This window comes from Denticeps clupeoides, chromosome 16 (assembly GCF_900700375.1).
Source record: "Denticeps clupeoides chromosome 16, fDenClu1.1, whole genome shotgun sequence".
NCBI lineage: Eukaryota > Metazoa > Chordata > Actinopteri > Clupeiformes > Denticipitidae > Denticeps > Denticeps clupeoides.
In genome coordinates, this window is record NC_041722.1 from 15721654 (window position 1) to 15740376 (window position 18723).

Consider the following 18723-nt stretch of genomic DNA (forward strand, 5'->3'; position numbering starts at 1 on the left):
ATGCAGCTTGGAGCTTCTTCTTAATTCCATCCTTTTCTTGTACTAATTTGTTGATCTGGGTTTTCAGATCATAATTTTCTTTCACCAATTCTTTATTCTCGATATCCTTTGCTTCCAGCTGACTCTGACAATGAGACAGATGTCCACTTTTTACTTCCAAATGAGCACAGATATCCTCAAGTTCTTTAGCTGTGTCACCACGAGCCTTTTCTAACATTTTTATTTGACACATGAGATCATCTCTTTCTTCTGTAAATGTCATCCTTTCATTTAGAGCCGATGTTACCACTTGTGTAACAGAAGCTTCTCTCTCTTTCATTTGGTTGTTGAGACTAGAAATCAGTTCCTTTTGCTGGCTTATCTGTATGTTCATGAAGTTAATCTTATCTTCTTTGTTTTGAATTTCAAGGAGTGAAGTATTCAGTTTCATGGTTAAATCACTTTGCCGTTCTGTCTCGTCCAGCAGCTGGCCCTCAAGGATCTCTACCTGTTCCTGCAATGCAACAAGCTGCTTATCCTCATGCCTACATTCTTTTTCTTTAGCCAAGAGCTCCGATTGATTTTGATGTAACTGCTGCGAAAGACCACTTAGCTCCTCTCTTAAAGAGGACACTTCTAAACTATGATTCTCTTGTAGCTGAGTAATGTAAGAAAGTAAGGACATCTTTTCCTCCTCAAACACAGGTAGCTTATCTGACATGGTTTGCGACTGGTCAGACCAATTTTGATCAAAACACTCTTTACTTAACCCTAGATTTCTTAATGCCTCCTTGGCTTCCTGTACAATCTGCCTCAACTCAAGATTCTCATTCTCTTTTAATTGTACAATTGATAAAATCTCCTCAAGTTTATTTCTGCAAGCTAAAGCATCAGCCTCCTTCTCTTTCAATTTATCAGAACCAAGTTCAAGTGCTAGGCTAGCTTCTGTCAGCTTTTCATTCAGACAATCTAAGTCCTGTTTCAAATCCTGGACTTTTCTATCTTTTGATGTTAGTTCATTCTCAAAAGTCTGCAGCTGCGCTAGGAGATTACTCTTTTCCTTAGTCTCCTTGTCAAGGACTGAAAGCCATTCGTTTTCTGACTCCTGCAGAATCTGCTCAATTCTTTTACTTTCAGATTTTAATTCCATGATTTCTTCAGCTTTGACACTAACCTGGGCATGAAGATGTTCCTTTTCCAACTCCATTTTCTTCAAAGTCTCACTCATGTTACAGGTCTGCTGCTGGATTTGGGCTTGGAACTGATCCTCCATCTTTTGAATGAGATTTTTGTACTTCTTCTCAAGTTCTGCTTTATCTTTAACCGCAACTTCAGCAAAAGCTTCCTTCTCACTAGCTTCCGTGTTAAGCTTCATCTTAAGATCATCTTCTGTTAGTCTGAATTCCTCTTGTAGCCTCCTGTTTTGTTCAGTTAACTTCTCTACCTCCAATAACAGATGCTCTGCGTGTTTCACCTGAGCAGAATACTGACTATTAATAGCATGAAGAGCCATTTCACGCTGCTCAAGATTCTCTGTCAAAGCAGTGACCTGAGCAGCCACATGAACATGCTGGGATTTGAGCATCTCAATTTCAACGGTTAAAGAGCTGGAATTTCTTTCATGTGCTGAGAGCGCATCAGTCTTTTGTTTTGAGAGTTCTGCACTGGAGGTTCTAAGGTTTTGGACTTCATCCTGGAGTAAGGCACACTCGTGCCTAAGAGAGTTGGCAATGTTCTCAGCAGCTTGAGAGGATTCTGAGCAATCTTTAAGGGCTTTCTGGAGATTTGAGATCTCTTCATCCCTTTGAGACAACAGAGTCTTACATTTGTGCAGCTCCTCTGAATGAGTGGCATACTTTTCTTGAAGATTCATTAAGGCACTTTGCTTTTCTTCAGCCATCTCCTTCAAATGGGTAGACTGCATAGAGAGCTCCTGGATCTGGTCCTGTAACTGTGCAACCAATTCAGTACTTTCCATAAACTGAGCCTTGAATAAAGCAGATTCATCTGCCTTTCTCTGCAGGTCCTGAACAGCTTTGGTCTGCTCCAACAAAGCATCTGTGCTATCTTTGAAGGCTTCTTGAAGTGAAGAAATTTCTGAAGACTGGGCTCTGAGGCTAATGTTCAATTTTGATATTGTGTCATTCAATCCAGAGAGTTGTTCTTTTAAACTGTCACACTCAGATTCTTTGGCTTTTAGCTGCTCGTTTAGGCTAGTAGTGCAAGCTAAAGATGTGCTCTTCATATTCAGAATGTCCTGTTCTTTTTTGGTCAGAGTTTTCTTGAGGTGATCACACTCTGAAGTCAGATTTTGCATTTGAGTTTGTATTTGGGAATGAGAATCTTCCAGGCTTGAAATGTGTTCCTTTATGGTCAGACACTCATCTGCTTTCTGCTTCAACTCAAGATCCAGTTGAGATATCTTCTCAGTCAAGTGGTTGGACGTTTCCAAAGCTACCTTCAGTTCCTGCTGAAGTTTAGAAATAATCTCATTGGAAGAACTCACTTGTGATTGAGATTTATCGGATTCAGAAACTAACGTCTCTTTGAGGCAAGTCAGGTTTCGTTCTTTCTCTAGCAGCAACATATCTTTGCTCTGTAGTGCAGCCTGGAGGCTCTGTGCCTCTTTCTGTAGTTCAGTGATGGTCTCCATCTGCTGGCTCATTTGGCCCTCGCCCTCTACAGACTTAGCCTGCAACTGCTTGATGAACATCTCCTGTTGCTTGAGAGAGTCGTCTTTTTGTTGCAATGTCAGCTGCAGATCTTGCTTGGCAGTATTTGTGGCAGCCATCTGTTCTCTTAAAGTGTTCAGAAACTTATCTCTGTCAGACAACTCATTCTTAAGAAAAGTCATCTCTTCCAGTTTTACTGATGCGTCTGTTGCAAACTTCTGGATTTCGGCTTTCAGTTTATGAGTTTGTTCCTTCAGTGCTTGATTGCTGTCCTGAAGATCCACAAAATCAGACTGCACTTTGGTCATCTCCTCCCTGAGCCTGGCATTTTCTGAACTGTAGTTCTCCACAGAGCCCTTTAACATTACATTTTCTTCATCTAATTTTGCCAAATTTTCATTTATATCAGCCAACTGTCCGCTGAGTGAGAAAACAGACTCATTCCTCTTGGTAAGCTCATCCATATGGCTTTGGCACTCCTGATTCTTGCTGCTGATGATCATGTCTTTTTCTTCCAAATTCTGGCTCAAAGAAGAACACTCGCTTTTAAGAGTGTCCATGTCATTCTGAAGTTTAGAAAAGGTGTCTTTCTGCTGTTGAATTTCAGCCAGCAAAGAACTGTGTTCCTCTGCTTTTTGTTGCAATAGGAGGTCCTTCTCCATGAGGCCAGACTTGAGGGCCCTTCCTTGTTCCTGAAGAAGATTCAGGGTTTCCTGGTGTTGATTTATTTGGCTCTGTTGGGATTCTTTCTGGGCGTTTTTCTCGGCAATTTCTTCCTCTTTCTCAGCAAGAGTGCTTTCCAGGTTATTGGCCCGAGTGTTGGCAGAATCAGCCTGTTCCTTTAGAAAAACACTGTTTTCCTCAAGGTCCCTAAGTAAACTTGTCAGACGACTACATTCATTTGTCTTCTCCAGCAAATTCTCTGATATGGTTTCTTTGTTTTTGAACAACTGCTCCTTGTCCTTCATCAGACCTTCAATAATTTTCCGGTTTTCAGAATGCTGCAGCTCCAGACCGCTTAATTTACGCTCTAAAGCCACATTCTCCTGTTCCGTGTCAGAAATTTGCTTACACTTCTCATCACGTTCCTGTCCGAGTTTCTCATTTTGTTCTGTTAGACTGCAGATCTGAGAGCTAAGTTGACTGTTCTGCTCCAGCAGGCCAGCAGCTTTATTATCTAGCTCGCCCACAATCTGCTGCAGGCCAACAAACTCTTTTTCTTTAATCTGAAAAAGGCTTCGTAATTGCCGATTTTGTTCTGTTACGGTCTGAACATGGTTTTGGAGAGCAGCAATATCTTCTTGCCTCAGACCCAAAGCTTCACTTAATTTACTGCTGTCAGAAACATGAGACGCTAGAGAAGCTTTGAGGTTTGCATTTTCAGTCTCCAGCTTCACAAAAACTTCGTTCATATTTCCCAACTGACTGCTGAGTGAAACCACAGACTCGTTCCTCTTGTTGAGTTCATCTATATGGCTTTGGCAGTCCTGATTCTTGGTCTGTAGTAAACTCTCTTTCTCGTCAAGAACCTGAGTCAGTCGCGAGCACTCCTTTTTGATCGCATCCGTCTCATTCTGTAGCTCAGAACAAGCCTGTTTCAGCTGTTGGAGTTCAACCTGCAACGATTTGAATTCTCTTGCCTGCTCCTGCAACATGTTGTCCTTCTCAATGAGTCCTGATTTGAGAGCAGCCCCCTGCTCCTGAAGCTGACTTATCTGGCTCTGTTGGGTCTGAATTTGTATATTCTGGTCAGCAATGCATTTATCTTTCTCTTCCAAGCCAGAATTAAGATGGTCAACCTGAGAATGAGTGTTTTTGACTTGATCCTGTAAACTTGTACAATGCATTTTACTTTCATGAAGCAACTTAGAGAGATGATTACATTCATTTGTCTTTTCTAACAGTCTGTCATCTACTATTTTACCCTTTTCTGAATGCTCCGCTTCAAGAACACCCATTTTGCTCAACAAAAAATCTCTTTCCAGCATAAGTTCGGAAAAGGACTTGAACTTTTCTGCTATTTCCTGCTGCAGGTTTCCATTTTCCACCATTAGCTTATTAACTTCTAACTGCATGCTGCTGTTCTGCTCAAGAACATCTCTAACTTTTTCTGAAAGCTCCTCCGCAAGTTTCTTCTGAGCCATAAACTCTTCTCTTCTTTTCTCAAAAGCCGCTTGTACTTCCTGGTTGTCAGCCCGCAGAGAATCCAGCTGTGTTTCCAGCTTCAAATATCCTTCAGATTTATCTGCAAGCTCTTTATTCATCTTGTCCATTTCAATGTCTTTGGCCTTAAGGTCTGCACTGAGTTTCAGCCTTTCACCTTCTGATTCCTTCTGTGTGTCTTTCAGTTTTTGTTCCAGTGAAGTGATCAGTCCTAATTTTTCTTCCACCATTCTTTCAACCTGTTCCTGAGATTGTACCTGCTCCTCAAGTTGCTTTGACAGAGACTGAAGCTCACCTTTATGTTTAGAAACCTCAGCAAGAAGTTTGTTCTGCTCATCCTTATAGGACTTCAGCTCTTTTTCATATATTTGCGCCTTGTCATGAAGTTGATCTTTCAGTTTCTCATTTGATGCAGCAGTCTCCATTAGTTGTGAATGGAGACTCTCTGCCTCATGCAGTTTCTTTGAGGCCACGGAGAGCTGGTCCTTCAAGGAGGAAATCTGAATTTCACATTCTGTGAGATGGCTACAATGATTTACATTTAACTTTTGTATTTCTGTACGAAGGTCTTGAATGGTCTGTCTGTCCGCCCTGACTTGTTTAGTTAAGTCCTCAGCTTCCAGCATCTTCAAATCCTTTTGCTCTCTTGCTATTTTCAGTTCACTCTCCGTGTCTTTCATCTCTTCAAGCAATTCTGCTACCTTAGCATTCAGTGACTGCTGGTCAGATGACTGCGTTTCTCTAATGATCTGAGCTTCACGCTCTGCTTTTCTCAGGGCATTCTCTGTGCGCAGGAGGTCCTCATCTTTCTGCTTTATCTCCTGCTTTAACCCATGAATTTGATCAGCATATTCTGCCATGTTTCCAGAGAGACCATTGATCTCTTTGTCCTTGTCAATCAGAATGTCTTTGAGGTTGTCAATCTCTCTTTCACAGCTCTGGAGGTCATGAATTAACTCTGCTCTCTCCTCCAAATGTGCAGTATTTAACTTGTCGAGCTCCTCATTTGTTTGATCCAATTCAGTCTGCAGTGACTCATTTGTAGCTTCCTGCTTCTGGGTCTACAAATTTTAGATAAAACGTGAACATGTTAGTTTTACTTAATTAAATATATGTAAAAATGTTGCTTACAATCAGTAATCATTCATAATAAAAATATACAATGATAAACTAACCTTTTCTTTGAGCAAAGACAGCTTATGTGTAAGCTCTGTGACAGTCACTTTCAAGTCAGTGCACTGCTTCTCGAAGGTATTAAATTTTTTTGTCATTTCAGACAGCTGAAATGAGAATCATGACGTGTAAACTAGTTACATATCTGCAACAAAATCCAAAACAAAATGTAATGAGAAAGAAAGAAAAAAAGATAGAACAAGATAACTGCCTACATTGTGCTCTGTCTGTATGAGCTTATCAGCCACATCCTTGTACTGCTCCTCCTTCTGCTTCAGAGAATCTTGCAGACTATCGATCAGCTCCAGTTTCTCTGAGGTTTTAGCAAGAGTGTGCTCTTTCTCCATGAGAGAGCTTTCCAGGCACTCCTGTGTGTCACTTAGTCTGAAGTCAGAGACCAATTAGTAGAGATGATTTCTGTTCTCATGTAATTAATTTCTGAATATGACGTCAGAATAATTAATTATGCCAATATTAAAACATACAGTAATACAAAAACTGTTCATGACATGTTTACCCTTTAAGTTGCTCATTGAGACTTGAAACAAGTAGCTGGTGTTTTTCTGCTTCTCTCATCTGCTGACTGCGAAGGCTGGACACCTGAGCCTGTAGCCGTTCTGATTCATTCTGCAGAATAAAAGCAATAAAATGCACGTGATTAAAAAAAATGGAGGGAACTCACTAACCATCACAGCACACAAGCAAGTTGCAGGATTCAAACTTACAAATATTCCCCATTTTTGATTGCTTCTTTTTAAAATTAAGTACACATGAGATTTCACACCCGGTGAGCTGGTGGAAGATTAGGTTCAATTATGTGAACTGACACCCACACAAGTGGCACAGGACAGGGAGTTTGAGACAGTCAAACAAAATAAAAGCCCAGAAAACATATTAGCTGCCACCATCAGAGGTGTTTCATCAGCGCACGAGCACACACACACACACACACACACACACACACACACCTGACAAACCCAAAATGGCCGCCCTTCTTCATCTACATCAAACGTCACCTGTGTTAGAGGGGTGCATTACAAAATCCTTGTTCTTGGGCAGAAAACATGCATTTTTTTAAAAATATTTAAAATAACAGAGATATGAATAGTAAGAAAGCAAATAGAAAAGGATGCACTAAATGGCCACCTGAATGAGTGAAAACTCATTGCATGTCAATTTGCAATTTTGTAATCTTTTAATGTGGTAAATGGGGTAGAAAAAATAAAATATATATTAGAGGGGTTCCATTAAAATGTAGGTTTAGCCATTTTACGTTTTTGTCCATTGCACATGCAGGGATGTGCATTAATTTTTCCCCTAACAGATGTGGGAAAAAATAATTACCATGCAAGAACTGATTCTGTGCACAGGGCATTAGGTTGTAAAAGAGTACTGTACCTGTAGGGCTTCAATACGGGACTGCAGCTGCCGCCGGTCCTCCAGGTCCTGGCAGCGCTCCTCCAGAGCCAGTATTTGTTCCTGGAGCTGGTTTCTCTCCAGCTCTAGCTCCTCCACTACTGACCTCAGGCCTTCTACAGGTTACAGACACAGCCAATCAGACCCCACCAATCACATCTGAAACACCCATAATGAGTTTCAGACAGGAAATTTTCAACATAATGCATGGCACATCCTATACATACAAAGGGTCAGTATTTGGCATCACTCTACATGCCAAAAGAACTGCAATAGGCATGGCCTTCTGACCAAAAACACAAGCATCTCCTGTCTGAAATGTGTAATACAGCTATAAATAAATATTCATTCAGGGTCACATGCAGTGTTTTGACAAAATGGCAAGTGTAGCATGAGTGATTAAGGGTTAACTGAAAGTCAAATGATAAATACTCATGAATGAGTATTTCTCATTCCTTAGAAACACTTAGAAACCCTTAACCGGTTAAACAAAATGAGAAACGTAATCATAAAACTTGCAACTTACCAGCTGTTGTCCTTTTGCCAACCAATTTTTACAGGACAACCGACAAAAGTTCAAAGTGCCCCAAGTGGACTACAGCAGCACGCTCTACTGAACCAAGACTAGGCAGTTCAACCAGCACGCACATGCCCCATATAAACGCTAAATCTATAAAAGGCAAACTAAAGATATGAGTCAACCAAAGGTATGAACACACTGGGTTGACATGTTAGATACAAATGAAAACCAATGGCAAAAAAATAATCCAAACCATAGTGTTATGCAGATACACAAATGGTGACACAGACAATGGGCATGCTAGCTTAAACTGTCTAGTGGGTTTCACACCTGTATCAGGGGTACTGTACTCGGGCCACCAACCTCCCATGTTCTCCCCCTCCATGGGGGTGGTGCTGCCCGAGGGGCTGCTGGGATCTGGGAACGACCGATGTCCATCGAATTCAAAGTCCTCCTAAAGAAAAGAGATCAGTTTGACATTTAACTGGGGATAAACTGAGCTCCCTAGCAAATCTGGTACTTAAATGCATTTTGCTATTCCCTACACCCTAATTTCTAACTCAGTATTGTAGTTTCCGGAAACCCTTTGAATACCTGTATGCTGCGAGGCACAGGATCTCCCAGCTTCTTACTTGCTCGACGGAGCCCTCGTTCCCGAGCCATCTCCTCCTCCAACTCCTGCTGCCGATTGGCCAGCGCTGGATCGGAGCAGCCAGGAAAGAACCAGTCATCCTCAATCAGTTTTGTGCCACAGGAAGGGGAAGGGTCAAACAGATACAAACTAAAGGGGTGGGGCAGTCAGAAAAAATGGAGGCATGAAGAAACTGAAGAGGTAAACAGGTAAAGGTGAGGGGACGTACTGTGGGTGGGGGCTCTATTCAAGTTCAGGAACATAGGATGTGCTTTAATATAGTCAGAGATCAATCATTCGATATTTTAGTCTTCTGCTTTCTTCCGCTAAACTGTAATGCGCACATATCACACTAATGTAAAACTATATGTTGTGTGTTTGTTTTGTTTTTTTGCTCCTTGGACACATACTGACAGAAGAGAAAACCTCTGTCCTATGTTTAAATTTGGACGCACAAGGCAAGGCTTGAATAGAGCCTAAAAAAATGAAAACCGAACACGATAACAGAAAAGACACATATATAAGAAATAATAGAATGATAAGAGCAACAAGGGCAAGGAACATTCAAAATGAATGTTCCTTGCAAATGACTTAGAAAGAACTGGAAAAGAAAGTGACCACAGATATTTCTGGGAGTGGGGAAAAATATCCATGCAAACATCAGTGAAAAGAAAAGCAGCATGATGTCTATGAGATACTTTAACATGTCTGTGAATGTGCTTTTACTTTGAGAACTACATGAAGCAAGTCACACATGCAATCGCAACACAGGTACAGGTCTAACAGTCAGTGTACACTGCATTAAAACATACATGGCAAGCGAGGGGCATTCACTAAAAACCACGAGAAGCACCACACCACACCACAACAGTCTACAAAATGAATCTAAAACAAGTTTTTCTCATTCTGATGAGGTCACAAAGATGTTGACACTTGGGTCAAAAATCATATGTAATTTTACGAGAATGGTTTTAAAAAAAACAAAAAAAAAGTGACAAAGTTACACAAAATCAACAAGCACAAAAACACATTCCCATCCGTTTTGTGCTTATCAGGGTCGGAGCAAACATACACAGGCAACAGCATAAGAGGAAAAGAACTAGGGGATGTGATTATCAATGCAGGCAGGTGCGGTTGACATTAAAATTAAAATAAATATTACACAAACTGTAAGGACTGCCTGCATTGAAGATGGATGTGACAGCATGTAAACCGATTAAGAAGGCCCACAACATTTTACTGGAGACACTGCGTATATATACAGTTTGTCCACCAGTTGACATCATTTGACAATTTTTTGGCACAACTGGCACAGTTCTGCCAAAAAAATAGTTAAAATTTTATCAACAGAGTACTGCTTGACATGAATTCTAGAAGACCAGGGAATTTGTAATAATTTTGTAAAACTTTTTTTTTTTTTTTTTTTAAGTAATTACAGATTTTAAATGTAGTTTGGCAGAAAATTTAGAACTAAATAAATACAAATGATAGGGCTGTATCAGAAATGTTTTTGGAAAGGTCTTCTAGTGCATGGGCCAAGAAGTTGATTGAATTAATGTGAGTGCCAGACAGAAAGCAGTGTTGTTAGTAGGTATTAGTGTATTAAAATATTCTTAATAATAATAATAACTCTAGCAGCCTCACAATGTTGAATCAATCGTGAACATGATTTCTCAGCCTTAGCTCAGAACTGTGAACTGCAACTTTAATATTTACTTGAAATTCTACAAAACAGTACTGCTATTTATACACAAGCTCAACGGCTCAGTGGTGGCCTAGCGGGTAAGGTTGTGGGTTCAAATCCCGAACCTCCAAGGTGCCACTGAGCGAGGTACTGTCACTATACACTTTCAAGGCTGCCCACTACTCACTAGTGAGCAGAGGACATTTCTGTTCTGTGCTGTGCTGCAGTGTTTCACAATGAGAATCGTGGTATTTCCATTAGACTAATGAGTGAACTGGCGTTTCAATAACGTAGCAACAATAAGAAAGGTACATAACTCACTCACTAGTTTAAGAGATATTATACCCATGTGATCTCATATCAGGTTCCCACCACCACCACAACTGTAGCAGTCATTCAGAAGGTTAATGCTGCAAGGATGTAGCACTTGTGAAGCAATTACAAATCCCTGGATAAGTAGTGGAGGAGAAAGAGGGAAATAAAAGAGGGAAATAAGAGTAGGGAAAAACAAAATTCTAAGTGCCAGCCTCTACTGCACTGCTAGATGTTTACCCAGACAGATAAAGGATTCTAGCAAACAGCCAGCAGTGCAGCAGATGAGCAGACACCTTGGGGAGGGACCTGCATGCACAAAACTGATGGGAAACTGTTCTCTGTGGCTGCACCCATCACACAGAGCAGGAGGAGAGGTGGAGGTGGTCTGGGGCTCAGACCAAATGCTCGCCATGGTGATGGAGGAGGAGAAATAAGGAAAAAAAGGTGTCATGCTTCACCAGACAAAACACAAATGGTCAAAAAATAAAAAACAAGCCTTCATTTCCTCTTATAATGGGGGATCTCTGACAGGCAACATGTTGCTTAAGTGTACCATTTTAATGAATCAAAAAATGGAAAATGCTAAAACCCTAAAATCAACAGACCTTCAATGACATAACAAAAATCAATAAAAGGCGGGGAAAGAAATATGGCTGTGACTGGGATGACGGGAGTAATGAAGTGAAGCAAGTAAAATGCTGCAGTTACATATTACCATGAGTGGGTTAATTTGTGTTAACCAACTGGTACACTGTGCCTGGAGCTTTATCTCTGGTATGACTGGAACGTGAAGCAGCACTACAATCAATCTACAATCAATACTGAGCAGGCTGTGGTAAGCGACACCTGACAGGAATTTCTAGAGAATCTTTTACCAACATAAATGTGAGTGTGCATATCATTTCTAGCCTCTTTTTCTTTTCTCACCCTCTCTCTCCTCTTCGATGTGGCTCATCCGGAGGGCCATGGCATTCTTCTCTTCGCGAGCCTGGTCGCGTGCCGCTTCTGCTTCGGTCACCATGGACACCATGTCCTGCCACTCCAGGACCTGACTCTGGAATTCCTCCACGCTGCCTGATTCACTGGCCTGTAGAGATCAGAAGAGCCACATGAAAGCTTGTATGATTACTGCAGCAGTGCATTGTGGAATTGAAATTGACTTTCTAACCTGAGACGCAGCTCTCTTGGTGACCTGCTCCAGGTCTGCCTGCATCTTTCTTTGCTGTTCCTCATACACAACCAGCTTTTTCTCCAAAAGATCTGAAACAAGAAAAAAAAAAAAACATTTCAAGAGTCAACTAATATATTTAGAGAAAAGTATCAAAACGCAAAATAAGTGAGGCACTTCACCATTTCTGGCTTTGAGCTCATCATATGTTTCCAGTTTACACAGAATCTCTTGTCTTTGCTCCTCCAGTTCCGTGATGCGGCTGCGGAGTGAAGTCACATCCGGTGCAGCGCTTCCAGACTGGGGTCAAGTGGAGGTGAGATTTAAAAAAAAAATGCATATGACAACAGCTACGAAGGATTACACAAAAAAAAAATGCAGATACATTTACCTGTGCTTTCTTCAGCTCATCTTCCAGTTGACGAATGCGAGACTTGGACCACGCCTTCATTTTCAGAAACTTGGTTTCTGACTTGCTGGCCTCCTCTGCTTTCAATTTAACTTGACCTAATTAAAACAGCATGATATTAACCTGCAAATGTGTTAATTACAACACTATGGGGGCAGTGGTGGCCTAGCAGTTAATGAAGCGGCCACGTAATCAGAAGGTTGCCAATAAAAATCCCGATCCGCCAAGGTGCCACTGAGGTGTCACTGAGCAAAGTACCGTCCCCACACACTGCTCCCCGGGCACCTGTCACGGCTGTCCACTGTTCACCAAGGGTGATTATTAAATACAGAGGACACATTTTATTGTGTCACCGTGTGCTGTGCTGCAGTATTTCACAATGACAATCACTTCACTTAGTTATAAGTTGCCATTTAAAAGCATCTAGAAGACCAAACAAAACAAGAACCTGGAAAGGCTAGGACACCCTATGACATCTAGGGACACTGGCAACTTTTGAACTAGGAACATGAACAAGGAATAATTAGACTACCTTCCAGTTCAGAGAGTCTCTGAAGTGAGGGGGTGTCCCCAGCTGCAGGGGCGGAGCTGAACGGAGGGGCCGCCGTCCTTTTCGACTCCTCCAGCTGCGCGCGGAACGCCTGTTCTTTTTCCGACATCTCATGCTCATGCTTCTCGGCAACACGCAGCAACTCCACTTCGTGTTTCTGCATGAGGTCAAGTAGTTGCGCTCGCATGACGTGCTTCTCGGCCTCCAGCTTCGACTGCAGGTTCTCCCTCTCGCTCTGCAGACGCCGCATACGCTCCATCAGCTCCTACCGAACAGGGGGAAAATGAGAGACAAGAAAAAGTGGAAAAAGTGCAATGGTCATCCTGCTGATCTAGAGACAAAATGGCACGACGACAGGTGTGATCAAGTAAACAAAGTGACTGAATTCAAGGGAATTACAAAAGTAAAAATAAGACATTTCACAAAAACCCATTTGCTGAGGAAATCCCCTGGATTTCCTTTTACAGAGAAGACAGTGAAAGACTCATTGTCACCTTTATTTGCTGGTCCCTGCTGTCCACCTCTCCCTGAAGAACATCAACGACCTGGTTTTTCCCCAGCAAAACCTCCTCCTTTTCATGAAGCTTCTGTTTCAGTGCCTTTAGAAGCTGAGGAAAAGCACACATTAATGTTTCACATTCTTGAATGCAATTTGTGGACGAGACACCTAATTTCCATTTTGCAATAACTAATCTGCCAGTACAAGCAGGTTGCTCAGGACATGAAGTTTACCTGCTCAAGGTCTGCACTCGCATCTGATTTCGCAGCCAGCCTGAAGAGCTCCTGCTCATGCTTCTGATTGAGCTCCAGCAGATTGTTGTCTTTTTGCAAGATGATGTCCTTGAAAGTCTGAATCTGAAAATGTATCCAAATGCAAAACCATGCAAGTGATTCTAAACTACTGTCATATCATAAAGAAGACCAAGTATTTTTAGGCATTAAGGACTCACATTTTGCTTGTACATGTTCTCCTTCTCCTCATACTGGGCTTTCTCAGTCTCCAGCAGTGCTCTGAGGCTGTCAGCCTGCTCCTGCAAGAGACTGTACCTCTCCTCTCCCTCCCCCACTTTTTTGGTGAGGCTCTGCACGAGCAGCTGAAGCTCCTGAATGGAGCTACTCGCATCAGACGACTGCACCTGATTGACAGAAGCAACAAATTCAGCTTGGCAATTTAAACTGATCTCATTATTATTTTATTATTAAAGAGCATCCTAGTTTCAAACTGCTTATGTGCCCACGCAGCTTGCCATAGGTATTTGTTGACCTATTGCATCAGATGTGCTGTTAAAATGCATCAACATTAACTCAATTAATTAATAAACAGCTCTAGTGGAAGTGGAATTATGCAGGTTCAGTACAGCTGATAAACTTCTTGCATTAACAAGCCAACAAGTCAACGTTGTCAAGCAGAAATGTAATATCAATACACATTGATTCTTGCCTGATGTTCTTGTGTGGTTGTGTTTGTCCCTGTCTGCCCTCCAGACAAACCCATCTGCAGGTGCACGATGTAAGCCTCTTTCTCAGCCAGCTTTCTGTCTCTCTCCACCAGCATGGCATCCATCTCCACACCTCGCTCTCTCTGGGCTTCCAGCTCCTGTACCTAATACAGACAAATATTCACCCAAATCAAGACAATGACCATAGGATTACAATAAAGACCACAATAAAGACCACAATATAATCAGTTTAAAGGCTGATGGTGCTACTTTCCCAGCATTCCTCACATTCTTAGACACTTTGAGAAGGTATTCCAGTCACAGGACTAACAAAAATCCTGAAGCGGGATGCCAGCTCTAATGAGATTTATTACTGCAAATTCAGAGTCACAAAACACTGGCTCTATCTGGAACCAGTTTGTTTCCTATATGGCTCAGCAAGAGAACCCAAATCAGCCAATGCAGGTTAATAGATAATTATTGTACAACTTGGGCATAGAAATGGTGAGACAAAACAAACAAGAAAAGACTTGAGGACATGAGGATGGCACCTTTATTCCCAAATCTTCATCTCTCTGAGACAGTTGGTGCTCGAGCTCCTCCACTTTCTTCTTCAGCAGAAGGATCTTCCCGCGACTTGCTGCAGGAACCTCGCTGTCGCCAGCCTCTCCGCTGCCACTCTACAGGAATGCAAACAGTAGCTTTTCACATCCAGCAATCTGACTTTCCCCTCATGTCAAACCAGTCACAAGATTCATAAAAACTGATGAGTTCTAAGCTGCGTGTTTTCCATATTGATATGTAGAATAGGCAGTCTTTTTACCCGTTTGATCTTGAGAGGGCTGTCCTTTCCCTTGGCGTCACCCTGCTGCTTCCTGAACTCTTCTAATTGGGCATTCAGGGACGTGACCTTTGCCTTATTCTGCAGCCGAATCTTAGACAACTTTGCCTCACATGACTCCTTCTCCGCCTGCAAGGGGTTAAATTGCCATTAATTAAAAAAAAAAAAAAAAACTGCAGAACTTTGGGAATTTTTCATGTGTTTAATTTCTATTGCTATTTCATCATTCATGTCTAAAGAGGAGCAGATCTCAAACAGATAGGCAAATGGGAAATGAAAAGTAATAGTCTGCTTTAAATAGTCCTAACCATTTGCTCGTTTATGCAGAAAGGCTCATTTCTAAATTTGCAGGGCATCAATCCAGACATACTTCACATGCTCATCCAAGCAATAAAGAGATCTTTGGATTTGGACACCACCGTACTGTTTACCTTCAGCTGCTCATCTCTGGAACGCAGCTCTGCATCCTTCTCTCTGATGAGCTCTTTCAGCTGAGCCACCAGCTGCTCTGTCTGGGCCAGGCGCTCGGTCATCTCTGAGACGGCTGGGCCACCCCCATCTGCACTGCCCTGAGGAGAGCCAGGGGCCTGTACAAGGTAGACAGATAGAAACCGGACATTGACACGGAGAAAACCGCTAATGGTGCTCGATATGAAGGACTATCAAGATTTATATCTGTCACATACATAGTTATAGCAGTACAACAGTGAAATGAATCCTGTTTATACTGTGCATAGTTAAGTAAAAGTTATATGATTGGATAAAATAGTATAAATAATTATGTTTAATGACAACTTGAGAGAAAGACATCATGGGTAGTGGATGTGTTCTGTTAAAGTGGATTCTGCAATAACCAGAAAACCAGCAGTAAACAACAGTTGACATTCAGGGGGTCGGCGTGTGAGGTGTGGTAACATTGTGCTTGTTGTTGGGGTGTAATATGTCTTTTGTTGGAATGGAATGAATTGGGCCTGATGATAAAATCATGGAAAAAAATGGAAAATAATGGGGATTCAAATGAAGGAAATTGAAACAAACCATGTAAGCAGTGCATCAGGCCGCCCAAGAAAAATGTGAGCTCAGCACTCTTCACAAGCCCCGCCCCACCCATAATCTACCCTCTCCCTAAACCCTTCTGTCTCATGAGCAAGGTCCAGACGTCACCAGGCCACTGAGCCCAGCAGGATAAACACAAGCTTCACTGCCAGATCCGGTCAGCGTGATCCCGGAGCAAACACAGGCAACGGCCTTTTGGCTGACACTATTCCATAATATGGATCTCAAGGCAGGTTTTGGAAGTAAAAAATGGTGTACAAGAATCCAGAAATATGGAGACAGAGAAAATTTATGTAGAAGCCTCCACCCCCTTTGAAACAAACAAACAAAAAAATAACTAAAGTGTCATACTTACACCCTGCATGGCCCCAGCTTCCTCACCCGAAAACCACTTCAGCATGGTTTAAAGTGCCAGACTGAAAGGATGGCAGAGTATTTGAGATCATTATTTATCACCAGATGCATGGTTCAGTCAAAGATTCTGGCATTTCACATTTCAGCTTCATATCGGTTCACTGCGGACACGACAGCTACTAACTATAATCACATGTGCGTGTATTGCTTTTATATATGAATTGAAAAGAAAAAATTCAATTTAATTAGAATTACGTATATTACAAAAAAATCTTGATAGTGTTTAGTGTTTTTTGGTGACACTCATGGTTGCTTGTTTCACTATTTTCTTAATCAGTGAATGATAAGAAATTGTTTCGCAGTTGGAAACTGTCCCCGTTGTCTAACTTAAGGAAGTGGAGAAAAGCCACAGTTTGAAATGCTGCTCTCACAGCAAAAGCGCCCTGATTTGGAAAGCCACGTGTGCTTTTTAAAAAAATTTGTTTACTACATAACATCACATTGGTTGTGTTATAGTCCTATGTAAACAATGTAAAGAATACAAGACCCACAAATGAGTAGGTGCAGCCAATCTTTTGACTGGTAGTGTATATTCTTAAAAACATACAGTACATACAGTATTCTTAAAAACATACAGGTTTGGACACACCTTCTCATTCAATGTGTTTTCTTTATTTTCATGACCATTTACGTTGGTAGATTCTCACTGAAGGCATCAAAACTATGAATTAACACATATGGAGATATGTACTTAACAAAAAACTGTGACTGTGGAGACCAGGACCTGAACCCAATCGAGATGGTTTGGGGTGAGCTGGACCGCAGAGTGAAGGCAAAGGGGCCAACAAGTGCTAAACACCTCTGGGAACTCCTTCAAGACTGTTGGAGAACCATTTCAGGTGACGACCTCTTGAAGCTCATCGAGAGAATGCCAAGAGTGTGCAAAGCAGTAATCAGAGCAAATAAACTAGAATATAAAACATGTTTTCAGTTATTTCACCTTTTTTGTTAAGTACATAACTCCACATGTGTTCATTCATAGTTTTGATGGCTTCAGTGAGAATCTACCAAATGTAAATGGTCATGAAAATAAAGAAAAAAACACATTGAATGAGAAGGTGTGTCCAGACTTTTGGCCCGTACTGGATAGATCTAAACGAGTTGCATGTGCTCATGAGTAATGGTGGCGCACTGATCCCTGGCCTTCCACCGGCCTGCAGCCACAGCAGAGATCCTTGTGGACACCGGAATAAAAATAAAGCAGTCGCGTCGGTTAGTCGTTAGCGGATTCCTTCCCAGAGAACCGACATTTAGCGTCGTGCGGCCTAAATAAATCTAACATTCCGTAACTCTGTCCAGGCAGCGAACGCCTCCTGCAGCGTCAGTAGGCAAAACACGCGGAAGCGGAGCGAGTGTCGCCAGAACCGAACGGCGGGGCACCTTAGAAATTCCGTCTCATTAAAAAATAAAAGCATGAACATGCCGGTTAGCAGCAGGTGCGGGTCCAACGTGTCGCCGGAGCAACTTCGGGCAAACCACGTCGCAGCGGCGATTACGCGACGCTGTTTTCCAGACACGTTCGGACACAGTTTGCGCTACAGACGCCGCCGCAGCACATAAACCTGCCACCTCGTCGCAACATAAACGCAAAACACTCGTTCCACTTGTTTCGGCACAACACCGGGCCGTCAGCTAAATGCTAGCTGCGCATTCGCGAACTCGATCTGTCCGGCGGGGTTGTAAAATAAATATGTAATAAAAAAAATACAACAGCGTCGTACCTACTTTTTTTTTTTTTTTAATTCACCATGTAGATTCGCCGTTGCGCTTCGAGTGCAGAAAGTGGGGAAAATGCACGTGTGTTGCGCTACGTGTTTGTTTGAGGTGTAAAGGGCAGCGACATCGTTCTCCACTCGCCACCACCGGCCATCTTCGTCAGGTGGCCAAACAGCGTTTCCGCGCATGCGCACAGCCGCTGTTCGGCTCTTAAATGACATTCCCAATTGGAGCATGTCCACGCGTTCGGGAATGTTATAGGGTGTTGACGTTACGTTTTTTACGTAATTAATGTTTTTTTTCTCTCTCTGCTGAGCTGCACTCTTCTCCTGGGTTTGGTTTCCTCATTTGCTTTGTTTGTGTATGTGCGTTCTGAGCTTTGTAACATATCAGAAACATTTGTAACATATCAGAAACATATCAGTAACATATCAGAAACATTTTGTATGAAAAAACACAGATGCATTGAAATAAGCTGCCTGGGAAAATCGTTTGAAGAACGTGAACAATTAGGCAACGATTTATAGTCTGGTTATGTTAAAAGTTGAACAAGAGCTGCTTTTGTACTTTCTGTTTT

At 42.0% G+C, this 18723-nt stretch overlaps 1 protein-coding gene across 2 annotated transcripts in view; it reads right to left on the minus strand.

Annotated features, from left to right (window-relative positions):
* Nucleotides 1-18594, minus strand: part of LOC114766102 (golgin subfamily B member 1) — a 28396-nt gene extending 9802 nt beyond the window's left edge. The window contains exons 1-22 of one of the 2 annotated variants that reach the window (XM_028956716.1): nucleotides 18156-18594; nucleotides 16372-16432; nucleotides 15392-15547; nucleotides 14943-15089; nucleotides 14671-14799; nucleotides 14122-14283; nucleotides 13631-13816; nucleotides 13413-13535; nucleotides 13175-13288; nucleotides 12663-12945; nucleotides 12113-12228; nucleotides 11904-12021; nucleotides 11722-11813; nucleotides 11481-11640; nucleotides 8518-8621; nucleotides 8254-8377; nucleotides 7386-7519; nucleotides 6956-7003; nucleotides 6505-6614; nucleotides 6203-6371; nucleotides 5990-6094; nucleotides 1154-5875 (exon numbers count right to left, since the gene is read on the minus strand). In XM_028956716.1, the coding sequence (XP_028812549.1) occupies nucleotides 1154-5875; nucleotides 5990-6094; nucleotides 6203-6371; nucleotides 6505-6614; nucleotides 6956-7003; nucleotides 7386-7519; nucleotides 8254-8377; nucleotides 8518-8621; nucleotides 11481-11640; nucleotides 11722-11813; nucleotides 11904-12021; nucleotides 12113-12228; nucleotides 12663-12945; nucleotides 13175-13288; nucleotides 13413-13535; nucleotides 13631-13816; nucleotides 14122-14283; nucleotides 14671-14799; nucleotides 14943-15089; nucleotides 15392-15547; nucleotides 16372-16416 (7347 nt within the window). In that variant the 5' untranslated portion in view covers nucleotides 16417-16432; nucleotides 18156-18594. Of the gene's footprint in view, nucleotides 1-1153; nucleotides 5876-5989; nucleotides 6095-6202; nucleotides 6372-6504; nucleotides 6615-6955; nucleotides 7004-7385; nucleotides 7520-8253; nucleotides 8378-8517; nucleotides 8666-11479; nucleotides 11641-11721; nucleotides 11814-11903; nucleotides 12022-12112; nucleotides 12229-12662; nucleotides 12946-13174; nucleotides 13289-13412; nucleotides 13536-13630; nucleotides 13817-14121; nucleotides 14284-14670; nucleotides 14800-14942; nucleotides 15090-15391; nucleotides 15548-16371; nucleotides 16433-18155 lie in introns of both variants that reach the window. The other variant, XM_028956717.1, reaches the window with a different exon arrangement.
* Nucleotides 18595-18723: the final 129 nt, after the last annotated feature.